This window comes from Streptopelia decaocto (genome assembly GCF_964273445.1).
Source record: "Streptopelia decaocto genome assembly, chromosome: 1".
In the NCBI taxonomy this organism is placed as follows: Eukaryota; Metazoa; Chordata; class Aves; order Columbiformes; family Columbidae; genus Streptopelia; species Streptopelia decaocto.
Window position 1 is genome coordinate 92,957,320 of NC_138663.1, and position 13,607 is coordinate 92,970,926.

The window sequence follows — 13,607 nt, forward strand, 5'->3', positions numbered from 1 at the left end:
AATCTACACAGTAGGTTGTAGTCTGCATTTGTGGTTAGGATAGCTCATGATTCCGTTTCTTTTTTTACCATAACACTAAACACAGTGTTTCTGTATTCCGATATTGTAATTTATATTTTATTCCTATATTGTAATTTAAACTCTCAGACTAACCTAATTTAACACATTTTTAGTAGTGTTCATACTGCTTAGGTATCCATGGTGCCTTGATATTAATAATTGTACTCTACTAAATAAGTAAATATTTTAATTTTTTTAATCAATACAAGCATATCTATTGAGATAAAGAAAATCTTATATGAATTCCAGCTTTGGATTTTCCAAATTTTTTTAGGATATAGATTGATAGGAAAACGCTTTAATTTTTTTAGCTTTTATTTATTACTGTTGAGAATTGTTACAATGAAAATAATCTTATCTAAGCAAAATTTCGTCAATATTCTTCACAAAAGAAGATTTAACTTTAAATGAAGGTATTTGTGTACATTAAGGGAATTGAAAGAGTTGAAAATATCTGCTCTTCAGAGTTTTAAACTGTGTCTAATATTTGGAGCCAGATTTTGCCATGAAGTCCAGGGGACAACATGTGAATTTCTTTGTGGAGTTTTCTCATTATTATCCAAGAGTGTTAAAATGGATTTTCTTCCATTGTGGGAACAATCTGTGGCCAACTCTGGGTGTTACCTCCACCAGACTAAGCACGTCACATGTCCTGGTGCCAGCTTTCAGCCCTTTTTTGAAGTCTAACAAAGAACAGCATTTGCCACCGCAATTGGGCCTCAAGAAAAAGGTTATGTGGCAACATCTGGATTAATCCAATGACTTTGTGGTAATTGAGGACTTATAAGAAGCAGACATTTTCTCAAAATGTTAAGTTCTTTTTGTGATTTCTTTTCCAGTAGCTGGTGTCCGTGAAGATGTCTTTTTGATCTGGAAGGAGCTGGAGGAAGCCAGGAGTACAGTGAGACAAATTCAAAAAATTGTATCAGAATCTGACCAGCCTGCTTCTCGGGATGGTATTATTTATGTTTCTTTCAACAGAGTTACCTTTATATCCATGATCAATGTTTTCTTTGTGAACGGTTTTGATTACATGACATTTTGGGGATAATTTTCTCAGAAACATCTATGTATAGCACCTCTACTTAGCATCTAAACTTAGGATTGCTTAAAACTTACCATTATACATCTCTATTTACTGCTGCTTAAACTTGCTAAACTTTAAGAGCTCAGGCTGGAGCACACCTTTTTTAGTTCACTGGTGACTATGTTTAGAAATTGCCTAGATTTCAAGGTATTTAGGTTCATTTTTTGTGGTCTCTCCCTGTCTGCTGGGGCCAGTAAATTTTGTTCTCATGGTGCTGGGGAAGCACCTTCTCTCTCTTCTATTCCAATCTTCTTGGAATAGGCCAACATGGTGTCTAATTCATTCCCCTAAAAGGGAAGAAGTGTGGGTTCGAATTCTCTTAGTTAAAGGCAGAGGACTGAAACCAATTCTGGATGAGTGCTCTGACAACTCTTGTGTTAAGACACACGGAGGAAGACCCACATTTGTTCATTTAACTAAAGTTCCCACCATGATGTTTGGCCTAAACCGTGATCCATTTGTTGTTCTGTGCATATTGATTGGATTGAGCCCTATTGAAGATAGAAGTATAGCTGCTTTCTGAATTTATGGAAGGCTTAAACAGGGGATGGTGGGAGGCTACTCAGCCCTGCTAAGATGGAGGTGCTCTGGACACACTCTGGAGCGGAACGATCACACTGACGAGACTTAAATACGGGAAACTTAGGAATCTGTAGAGTTTAGGCAGCTTCAGTGTTGGACTGCAACTGAAGGGGTAGATTTTCAGGATCATAGCTGTGATTGTCAGTGCCTATATTCTGCATTAGTCCCTGGTTTTAAAATACTTATATGGTCTCTAGTGGTATTTTTTGCGTAAGTTGATACAAGATTCAGGTTGTGTTAGCACAAGTCATCAGTAAATTTGTGTAGCTCCAGTATTGGTTTTGCAGTGCAATTGCTTTTGCTTTGGCTGGGTGGAGGCTGAGGCCGGATGCTTGTTTCTGGATCACCTGCTGAGGAACACTTTGTATGGTCAGTTAGTCAGTCACCGGGACTCTCAGCACTGTGTTTTAGGGTGGTGATGTTGAAGACTTGAAGCTGGGAACTTTGCCTGCCTGCACTGGGTTTGAACAGCTGTCAGTAACATAATTCTCCAGGACTTAAGCTTGCATTTATCCTTCTCTGAAGGCGTAATTCAGTTTTTATACTGATAATAACATCTTTTGAATTAGTAGGTCTTCCCATATGAAGTTTAACAGCTATAGAGTAATGCATATGAACAAAAAGACCACAACAAAGCTGCAAGGGCAGCCCTAACTTCAGCATTTATTTATGTGCTCCTGACTGCAGCTTTAATGTTCTTTTAGTGTTTGTTTTCATACATAATCACTTTATAAATAAATTAAAAGAAACAAAATTGCAGTGTATTTTATTTTGTCAGTTCTTCAGCATTATTTGACTATTGCCCATTGATCCAAATAATGCAGTCTTTCCATGTGCCTGCATTTCTTCCTGATCTCTTTAAAATGCTCTGCTGCAAATTGTAGTTTGTTCTGAAGACTGCAATGTTCCTCAGGAGGAGAGAGAAAAAGAGGCAAATTTTCTGCTGACTCTCCAGATAATGCAGTAGTTACCTGAACTGAGACATGACATTTTACATAAAGCATGTGGAAGAAAGAAATTTGTTATTTATTTTAAAGTTTATTGTTTATTTTAAAATTATGAGTGCATTCATGACACTTGCCACACTGGCTGTTCTAAAGACCACAAGCAATCAGAAAGCACATGTTTCCGCAAGAACAGGCAACATCATAGCCTGTTTTTGAAAATACCGTATCCAAATTGAAAAATGTTATACAGGAGGTTTTGTTTGTTTTGTTTCTTTATTGCCAACCAAAGCTGATCATCCATTACAAACGGATATATCTGATGAATATTTGTCTTCTGAGAAGTGGTTGCAGAAGTATGGCTTGAAAGCTCAGAAGCTCACACTGTATGACGCACTTGCTGATTGCACTTTTCGCCATGTGGATGGGATTGTTGACATAAAAACTAAGCCAGAAGATGAATCTTCACAAACTGATGCTGTGAGTACTGTTTATTTTCCCTCATGTCCTTTGAGTTGATTGATTTTTCTTTTAACCTTGAAAACTTGACTGATAGCTGTATTTCTGATAAAGTGTATGATCTGTTGCGACGTATTTTTTGTTAAAACCAGGTCGTTAGTGGAATGGGAAAAAGATGGTCATAAATAAGAGTGTTTCAAAGGGCTATTTGAAAATGACAGTTTCAAGGCCTCCTTCCTGGTCCACCTGTAATCTGCAAGGAAGAATCAGGGCTGACTTAAGCAATGCCTTGTTTTTCTATGTATTTATGTGACGTAGGGCAAAGATCGCTTGTCATCTTTAATTTTCCTTTGAAGAAGTATTGGTCTCAGCTGCTCCAGTGTTTGCAGGTCCTTAAACAAATTTGGTTTCATTTGTCTTCTTTTTGTTTTTCTCAAATGCTACCATTACATTGTTTGTTAGGCTTCTGTTCTTGCTAGCGGCAAGAATAAAAACAGTTGGTATTGACTTCTGGAAGGAGAAAATTCTATGACCACCCTATCCCATGTCTACTTCCGCACCTGCTCATGTACAACAAGCATGTACCTTTGAAGTCTGTTCGCCAGATATTAAAGGCACTGCAAAATAGTGTGTTTTGGAACATGAAACATGTTTTTCTTGGCTGTAGGAGACAAAGAGGAAGGTAATTAATGCAAAATACTGTGACAAGTTTGTACATACCTTCTGGAAAGATGGATCTGTAGTTCACGTATACGTCAGTACAGAAAAGTATAAGCAATATGAAGAGAAAATGAGGATGGCTCTCAGACGAGTGGAAGGAAGGTTCGTGTTCTGTCACATAAAATCAGTTTGTATTATTTTACATTGGTGTTGAAATGTTTGTCATTTACTGTCAAGAAAACAGATGAACAGTTTTATCTTTTGTTCTCCTTCTGGGACACAAATGTGAAAGTCAGTCTGCACATTATTGAAATACTGCTGAAAGTGCCAAAAAGCAGCAGGACATAAAGTGGCAGAGAATTTCTAGAATCCCCAGTAAAACTTGGTAAACATTCATCCTGTGTACCTAGGATCTCTTGTGCTACCTTGGCTTGTGCCCATATCGATAATGATTATCTGCCCTTTTTGTGATTTTATCTTGAAGACAAGTTTGAACAGCCTAGATCAGAGTCAGGGTATGAGCTATCAAGTAATGCATATGATCAGAGGTTCAGTGCTCAAACTATCTCCCTGGTTTGATTTTCTGCAGCTGTACAGATAAACTCATAGATTTTATAGGACATCTAAAAAAAAATAGGCAATCGGAGGGTCTGATTAATTTGTCCTAAAGATGCCTTAAAGTCAATTGACTTTTATATCTACATTAGGAGAAGGAAACTTTCAAAATGGATATTGTAGAACTGAAAGAATAAATGTTGCCCTTGGTCATGTATATTCTGACAATGAGATGTCCCACTGAAAAAAGCAGGATGTGAAGATTCATTTTATTGCTGCTTCTCTACCAAGAGTATAACAGCCTGATTACTTTTAGCAAGGTCAAACGGAGTTTTGTTATTCCTTTTATTTTATCTTCATCTTGCTGTATGTAGGGTAACATTAACCTATTGTGAATGGAAAATTTAAGGTAAAGGGTTTTGGTGAATATATATCTTTGAAATCCAAGCCAAGATTATGGTTTGCTGTTTTGAATGGTTCATCTCATTGTTAAAAAGTCTTGGTAGACCTCATCAAACACTGTAGGGGAAATAACTAATGGCAAAATAGCTATCAGTAGCAAATGTAATAGGATCCTTTAAGTTTCCATGATATGATTTTTTTGAAACCTCTGTGGAGATGAGTAATATTTTTCCCAGGGCCATTATATTCTGTCTGTTAAATGTATTTTTTTCTGAGTAGACAAGGAGTTTATGACTCTCAAGGGAAATCCAATTTGGACCTGCTGCATCCATTACTGAGGAAATGTTCTTGTACACAGCAGTATGTATGCACGTATTTAACTGGCAGGCATGCTTAAATTCTGTTTAAAATGTAAAATTAAATCTGCATTTAAAGCTCAAGGTCAGCAAAACATTGAAGCATCTGTGTTATATTAGGATTATTCAAAGTGCTCAAGTTCCTTGCAGAAAAGGTTCTCAAGTGGTTTCCTGAAAAGGGAGGCACATTAGCTTATGCTTAAATGATTTCCTGACTTCAGGCTGGAGAACAGTTACAGGGGTGATACTTCTAGTTACTTCCTCATGGGATTTCCCAGCTCAAAGTACCTGATAATTGATTTTAAAAAGGTTCTGTATTGCTTGGTCTGTTTTATCTGTCTCCAGATTCCCAACGAAATTAGAAAATAAAAGTGCCTTGTATATTTATGTAGTGACAGAGGATTGGTACATCAAAGCCAATATGCTGCTCCTGACAGTGACTAGTAATAGGTGCTTAGGGAAAGAGAATAAGAAGTACAGCAGTGATAAAAAGATCTTTCCTGCTAGATTCTTATACACAAAGCTCCAAAGATCTTACAGACCAGGGTTTGGTTTCTTTTTTCCACCCACCCAGGATTAAGTGGCTTCAACAAGGAAGCAGAGGGCTCTTTGGGAATGTGTTTGAAGATGATGTCTATCTTCTTATTGATACATCCCAGTCTATGAAGGACAAGCTGCCACTGGTGAAGGAGAAAATATTTCAACTCATACAGGTATGTCAAAGTGATGATTCTGAAGACGGAGGAGCATTTTAGAGTGGGCTGATCATTTCTAGATGGTTGTTACTCTAATTTTTATTTTTTAAAACTATTTTTTAAAAATAGCAGCTTTATAAAAATATTTTGATTTTTCCTCGTGTGCTCATTTTTCAGTTAAAAATGTATTTTTTTATCATTTATACAAATATTTGAAAAAATGTGGAGAAAATGTTAAAAATGTAAGAAGTTTTAGCTCTTTCCGTCGAGTCACCTCCCTCCTAATAAAAGGAATAGGAAAAAAAAAAAAAAAAGAAAAACAAACCAACCAACTAAACAAAGCCTATGTGATGCAACACCTTTTGGAATGTTCTTTTTTATTTTTAAGTGGTGTCATCCAATTCCACTGGCATATTGTGATTTGTAATGTGTGTTCTAGATTCACTTTCATACTTCTACAATAGAGAGCGTAGAATGTTTCGAACTTGCTTGCATCTTACAGTGACTCAGAACTTTGCAAAAGGACTTGCAAAGTGCAGAAGTGCCTCAAGAGCAGCGAGTAGTGGGAGACACACCTAAGACAGGATTTGTCTCACCTAGTTTTAGAAATCTGCAATGATATCACCTAAGCTTACATTAATATTTGAGACAAACAAGCACTATTAAAATGTGATGCAGCTCAACTTTTTTAGACCTGAGAGGAGTAACTGACAAATAAAAATTCCATCAGTCCGGCATCAATAGCAATCATTAGTAGAGCTAGAAAATTTAAAACTACAACAGAGAGGTTTTTGAGCTAAGTGCATAAGTTATAGGACATAGTATGATGTGATACTCTAAAAAGATCAGCACTAGAAAATGATTAGATACTAAGCCAGAAGGTTTCACAGAAATGGTGATGAAAGGGAGTAGAGATTCCAGGTTCTGCAAGTTTCTACTAGCTTGCACAAATCTATCACTCCTTATAACTTCTGTCCAAAAGCAACTTCAGCAAATTCTTAACTTAGTTCTCTCTTGCTGTCCTAGTTCCTCTTGCTGGTACACTACATTTGATTCTTTTTCTCCTCTTCTAAATGGTGTCTTACTTTGATTCTGATTTCAGTTTCCTTTGGTATGCAGTCAGAATCTTTTATATTCAGTTCTTGCCCAGTTTCATCTCTCCCCTTTTTGCCCTCCTAGACATTTGCTGTTCAAGTATTTTGAGAAATATGAGTAAATGGAGACTTACCTCAGGAAGTTCAAGTAATCTTAATAATTGCAGGCAATAATTTCCTCTGTCTCTGTATGTCTCTTTGTATATCATAACTATTATCATAAGTTATTGTAACCATATAATCAACTGTACATTAATTAAGACAACTCCTGCTAGTCAGTATTTCAGATACAAGTATTCTTCCTTTTAACATTGACTAAAATACAGATGCTGTCTCTTTCAGGAGCAATTGAGACACAAAAAGAGATTTAACTTTGTGAAATTTAGTGCCCAGGCAGTGGCATGGCAAGAGAAACTTGCTGAAGTTAATGAGGAAAATTTGCAAGATGCTTGGCTTTGGATAAAAGGGCTTGAGGTAACATGGAAACTAATTATCATGAAGCACCTTTGTATGAAGTTATATTTGTGTCTTCTCTGTATGGCTGGGGTGTTTTTGGATTGCCCAAGTGTTTGAGTTGAGTAAGCTGAAAATATGGAGAATGTATAGACCTTAGTAGATTTGAGTACAATGTATTATCCATGTCAGGTATAATAATCTTTTAACAGTGGACCTTTTTATAAGATCATAGTAATTCAACTTGCTGCCTGCTATGTTTAGTAGCCACGATGCAAACAGCAGCCAATTTGGTTTCTGTAGGAGCCGTGACAGCGCTCAGACCCCGTCTGTCTAGATTTGTCAGTCTTGCTGCAGGGCTGCTGCAGGGCTGAGGACTGTCGCTGGCAGACGTACAGCTCAGAGATGATGCAGGGAACTGGTGCCAGCTAGTTGGAGGAGCATTTCTAGTCCCTTTTGGTGCATAGATAGGCAGCTGACTTTAGCTGGAACATGAGAGCAACTGTTCTCAGACCCGTTTATCTACCCAATATTCTTTTTCTGACAGTGGCCAAAATCTGAGGATTTTTCCCTGAAACAGAGTAGAAATGCTTGTAGGCAGCCCCAGTCAGCCACCAGATTGTAACTGTCAGCAGCTTTAGGACCATTTAATGTGTCAAATGCAGACAGCAATGAGCACAGGACTGAAAATCAGTCACACAACAGTACAGATGTATCTCATGTTATGTTTTCTAAAACAAAAAACATGTTTATATGATAAAACTCCTCAGCATTATGGCAGCTCTACCTCAGACTTAATAATGAAATTCCTGGGGATGAGGGAATTGGGGAAGCTACATAATTCCTCTGGGACTACAAAGCAAGATAAATAACTTGGTATTCTCAGAAAACACTACCAGACAAATACACGGAGAAGAGAAAGTATTAGTGTGGCCTCACTGAGTAGTTGGTGAATACTTACAACTGAGGTTAGTAAAGTTAATTTTACTGCCTTCTTTGAGACTTGAAATGTTGGCTCTGTTTAAGCCATATATGTGGTACAGGATGATACAAGTTCAATCATACTTTGAACTACTATAATTCAATACCATCTTGTATATGCAGTTGGGAATGTCTTTTTTCATCATTATTGATGAAGTTATGAATTGTTGATCTTAAAATTCCTTCTAAGTTCAGATCTTGATATCTGAAATAGTACAGGGAATGGTTTGAGAACAGCATTTTTTTTTAAGGGATGCCATCTGCTGCTGACCTTTTAGTCTGTTTAAAGCACTGCAGGCATAAGTCTGAGATCAGAAAACTGGCTTTACAGTGAAGCTGAAATGAACAGAAGATTGCTCTGGAATATTAATCAGAATAGATCCTTTGATCTCCTTTTGTATACTTTGGTCCCAGGATGCTGAATCCATAAGCTGAGCTATAAACAGTAACCAACTGTTTCTTATAAATCCTTTAGAAGTGATAACACTTAAAATTTTGGAGGTGATTATGCCATGTAGTTGAAGCATGTGGACTTTGTTTAAACACTGATAAAAACAGTATAACAGTGTAACTTTGTAATAGTAGCAGTGGAGGAATCTAAAATTAACAGCTTTTACCTTATGGTACGTACTTATTTCCCTCACATCATCAGCATACACAGCATTTCCCTATGATATAGCAGAAGTTGATTCATTTCAAATCAGGTCAAAACCATGTGCCATTATTCAAAAGAGCCAGTCTATCAAATTTACATGTAATAAGGAGGCATATGTGCCTAAAAGTTTATAATACTTACTAAAACATTAGTAATATTAGATATTTTTAACACAAAGAAAATGACTTACCGTAGTTATTTCTTTTGCGTGGATACTCTTAAGGATTGTTTGTGAATTAGAAGACAGGATTATTAAGTATCATCTGAGCTCTCGACACCTGGCCCATACATACTTATGCAGCCATACAGAGTCACTTTCAGAGTTTACCTCCTACTCCATTTCACCTGCTTTACTTACTTTGCCCTTTCTAATAGAACTGTTTGCTGGAGGGGTGGACTGCAAGAAAGTTTAACACAATTACTAGGACTGAAGAACTAGTGCTATCTCTTAACATGTGTTTTGCATGAATGGGTCAATGTTAGTGATTTATATTTCTGTTCTGTATTGCATTATATATGTTGATCCTGAGTCTCTTCACACACCACTGCAATCCTCACTGCCCTCCAAAGCGATAGTCAGGTCTTATGCTAGCAAAAAAAAGGCTCATATCTTCTCTAGGATTTTGCTTTGACTAAAGACTAAAAGACTAAAACTTGACAAAACACTTTTCATTCTGATAAAGCCTTACTTTTCCCTTATATTTGGAAAGTTCTGTACACTCAGTGTTTGAAAGTTGGAAATCCGAAGACATAGACTATAGTTTGTAGGTTCCTATAAGCCATGAAATGCATTTTGGTGAGTTTAAAGTTGCATTAGTCTAAACCCCCAAAAATATAATGGTCACCAAGTATGTGGATGACCCAGGAAACGTGCACAACTATGAATTTTTAGGGGCCACAGTATTGCTTTACTGTGGATGTATTGTTGTTATAGATTACTTTTGTCCTAAAAATAAATGATGTTTACTTTGATATTCTGAGGAGGTAGATGTGAGATAGTCTGGAAAAAATATTGTTTGGAAAACCGTGAAGCCCTTTACCTATTTTTGAGAAGTAAACTTGTGCAACTCTTTTGTGGAGCTTTGAATTATTTGCTTAAGCAAAATGTGTATTTCAAGGGAGTGTGATGAGTTGGCAATCAGGAGCAGCAGTGGGAAAATATAATAGAATATAGCTTTTATATTACATCTCCCCATCTGTTTATAGACTTTTAGTGATTGCTTTTGCTTCTACAGCTCATATTTCTGTTGCCAGCATTTTGCTTATGTGTGTTTGCATAAGCACTGAATACCAATTTGGTGCCAATTTATGCTACTTTAACATTTGCTTCGATTTTTCTAGCTCTTTGCCATAAATGTTTTCACCATTTTATTACTCATTTCGGTTCTGTAATATCCCTTGAATCAGTACACTGTCATTATGAATTTAAGAACAAAGGCAAAGAGCTGTTAGTATTTATAGCTGTTTCGTTTTCTTTTTGGTTTCCTAGGTTGGAAGTTCCACAAATACACTCAAAGCTCTCCAGGTTGCTTTTGCCGATACTGACACTCAGGCTATTTATCTCTTGACCGATGGGAGACCTGACCAGGTATTTCTGCAATGAGAAAATGCAGTAGTGTGGTGCTGCAGTGGTGGTGTCAGAAGGCTGAACTATGAGATGAATATCATACTTGCAGAGCCGAGTCTCTTGGATGTTGTCATAATATTGAAAAATTGTATTTGAGAAATGTGCAGTTTGTGAAGGATTTTGATTAGAACTCTCTGCCCACAGTCCAGTCTTTGGTGAATGATAACTCATGACATTTCTCATGAGTTGTTTTAAGAATCTGGTAATTGATTAAATATAAAAACTGTATGTGAGTATCAAGGTTAGGGTTTGTGTTAAATAAAATATCTCCCTAACTTAGTACAAATAGATCATCAGTTAAAACTCAGAAAATAATGATGGTCCCAAGATATGGTGGGATTTAAATATTAAAACCCTGCAATCTTGTGTGATGGCTTGAAAACCTGAAAAGAAAAGGATTGATAGCAGAAAACAAACAAGCAAACAAGCAAACAAAACCATAACCACAACCACACCCCGCCCCCAAGTTTTTGTTCAACGTTTTTCCCCAGAGAAGACATCAAATATATAAGTAGGTACCTTCTTACATTCTATTGAAGAGCTTACACAAAGTCTATGTTATGTCTGAGGAATAAGTGCCTAATTGTTAATTTACATATTTTTTGTATAAAAATGTTAATAGTGATGTTTTTCCATTAGGTTTCCGTATGATACCAAATTCCATTTTCAGCCTACTGAGTCAAATTTGGTCTCATGTATGGTCAGTTTGGGAGTAGCAGTGATCTGGAGTTGTTTTAGGTCTAGCTTTAAGTGGATACCAAAATCAAAAGTATTGTTACCATGACTTAAAATGATGCTATTTCATGTTATATCACATTATATAATGCCCACTTGTTGATCAATGATGCAAATGAGGTAGAACTGAACTTTTAAGCTGTAATGCAGGGTGAAAACTAGCTGGTATGCTGAGAATGGCATTTTTAAAATACTTCATTTGCTGTTGAAAATTTTGCTTGGTTGTAATGGCAAATATGCAACAAAAACCAGACTTAGGTATATAGCTGGGCTAAGGGGTACATAAAATTAATTACTGAAGCATATATAATAAATCTCAGATTCAGAAAGCATCATAAACTTGCACAAATAATTTCTTTATACCTTGATAAGGAAGAAAAATGTTAAATGCTCGCTTTTCTTTTTATTCTGTTTCTTTTGATAAAAGGAAAGTGGTCCATAAGGAATGGTGGATGTATAGTTTAATTTCTCATACTTTAGTAAATTCCTTTAAGACTTCAGAAACAAAGAATGCTGATTATATTATAATTTTAATTTTATTTATTAGATTATCCTGTGCCTTAATGCATTATCAGTGTTTCAAACTCAATTTTAAATTAGCTCATTTTATATAATTGTGAAATAGCAATGTATGCTTTTAACTGATCTATATCTATCTCTAAGCAACACTATGACTGATTAGATTCTTACAAATTCTTCATATTTTGATAAATACATTTTAGAGGCCACATATTTCATATACATTTTTCAATTTTCAGGCTCCCCAAATAATTTTGGCTCAAGTCCAGCTTCATCGTAAAATTCCCATCCATACCGTATCCTTCAACTGTGATGATATAGAAGCTAATAATTTTTTGTACAAACTATCTACTGAAACAGGGGGAAAGTTTCATTATTACAACGTTTATTTGACTGGCCCTGATGCTTCAGAGTTTATTGATGTGAGTATTTTTGAATAAATACATCTGTTTTTTCATGCTGTTGAAGGAACCACAGCACCCGCATCATTGTGAATTCATATTACACTAGATTATTTTAAAATGGGGCTAATCCTTATCAGATCTGGAGTGGTGTGAAATCAATGCGTGTGCCATCATTTGCTTATGAAATTTTATTAGACCACAACAAATAAGCCCAAGTATTATGCAGCATATATTTGTACTGCTACCTTTGCAACCCTGCTCCTCCCCTGGCACCTTCCCACCCATATAGACCCAATTCAGCTCTGGAAGAAACATATCTGATCTCTGTTGTCTCAGAAATAAGTTACCGTTTAAAATGAAACTATGGTTTGTATTCTGTTAATAAATGAGAGAATGAAGACCTGAATTTGAATGATGATGAATTAATGATTCTATGAATTTTCCTAAAAGTTTGCAACAGCCACTGGGTAGAGATCCATAATGCATAAAATGACTAGAATAGCAGTCACTTATCAAGTGAGACTAAGCAGCTCAATCTAACAATCCCCAATAGGAAATTTATGACTAGACTAACACAAACACCCATTTAAAGCATATTCTTGTTTTTAATTAAAGTTAACACTCAGTTAATTAGTTCCAAAACTTTTAGAAAATGGTGGTAGTGAAACAGTGAGAAGAGCCAGGAACAAGGCAGTGGCAGGAAACTGAGAACTTTGCAGACACCATTCAGAAGGAAGATGTGAAAATACTCCAGCAATTTTGGTGATTCTGCTGCTGTGGATCGCCTGACGCTGTGTACGTTGGAAAGGTGAGGGTCCGAGTCTGTGTTGTCCATCTCCAGACTTCTGGCCCTGTGGGAGTTGTAGAGGGAACATCGTTGGAATTTCCTTCCTGTCTCCTCCTGTAGTCCAAATGATTCCCAGTCAGTTCCAATGTTTACTTGAAGAGTATAGTTTTTACTTCTCATTTTTCAAGGACAGTCTGTAGTACAGCTGTGATCTGTACAATGAAGACAGCAGTTGTAATGTACATATCTTGTATTTTATTTATTTACTTATGTGTTTGCTCGTTTGCTTGCAGTGAGGGGAGCTACTGACCTTATTACATTATTTAGCAATATGGCTGTTCATATCTCAAGGGGTAACTGGCTTGTTAGGGAATTCTGGTCCTTTTCTGTAAAAGTAAGAATAATTTGAAAGGCAGTGTTGCCAAGCACGTTTTAATCTTGCTTTCTATAAGCTTATTCATACTTACAGAACGTTAACAAAACAAACTTTGATTTAGGAAACAGAGAGACTACCTGAAAAAGTATAGCTGTCCTAACCAAGACATTATTCAA

The 13,607-nt window shown here is 36.3% G+C and overlaps 1 protein-coding gene across 1 annotated transcript in view; it reads left to right on the forward strand.

Annotated features, from left to right (window-relative positions):
• The window catches only part of VWA3B (von Willebrand factor A domain containing 3B), a 64,781-nt gene that overhangs the window by 21,852 nt on the left and 29,322 nt on the right, over nt 1–13,607 (forward strand). Inside the window, exons 9-15 of the mRNA XM_082066224.1 lie at nt 900–1,016; nt 2,927–3,153; nt 3,800–3,954; nt 5,680–5,818; nt 7,237–7,368; nt 10,473–10,571; nt 12,104–12,286. Of these exons, the coding sequence (XP_081922350.1) occupies nt 900–1,016; nt 2,927–3,153; nt 3,800–3,954; nt 5,680–5,818; nt 7,237–7,368; nt 10,473–10,571; nt 12,104–12,286 (1,052 nt within the window). The remainder of the gene's footprint in view (nt 1–899; nt 1,017–2,926; nt 3,154–3,799; nt 3,955–5,679; nt 5,819–7,236; nt 7,369–10,472; nt 10,572–12,103; nt 12,287–13,607) is intronic.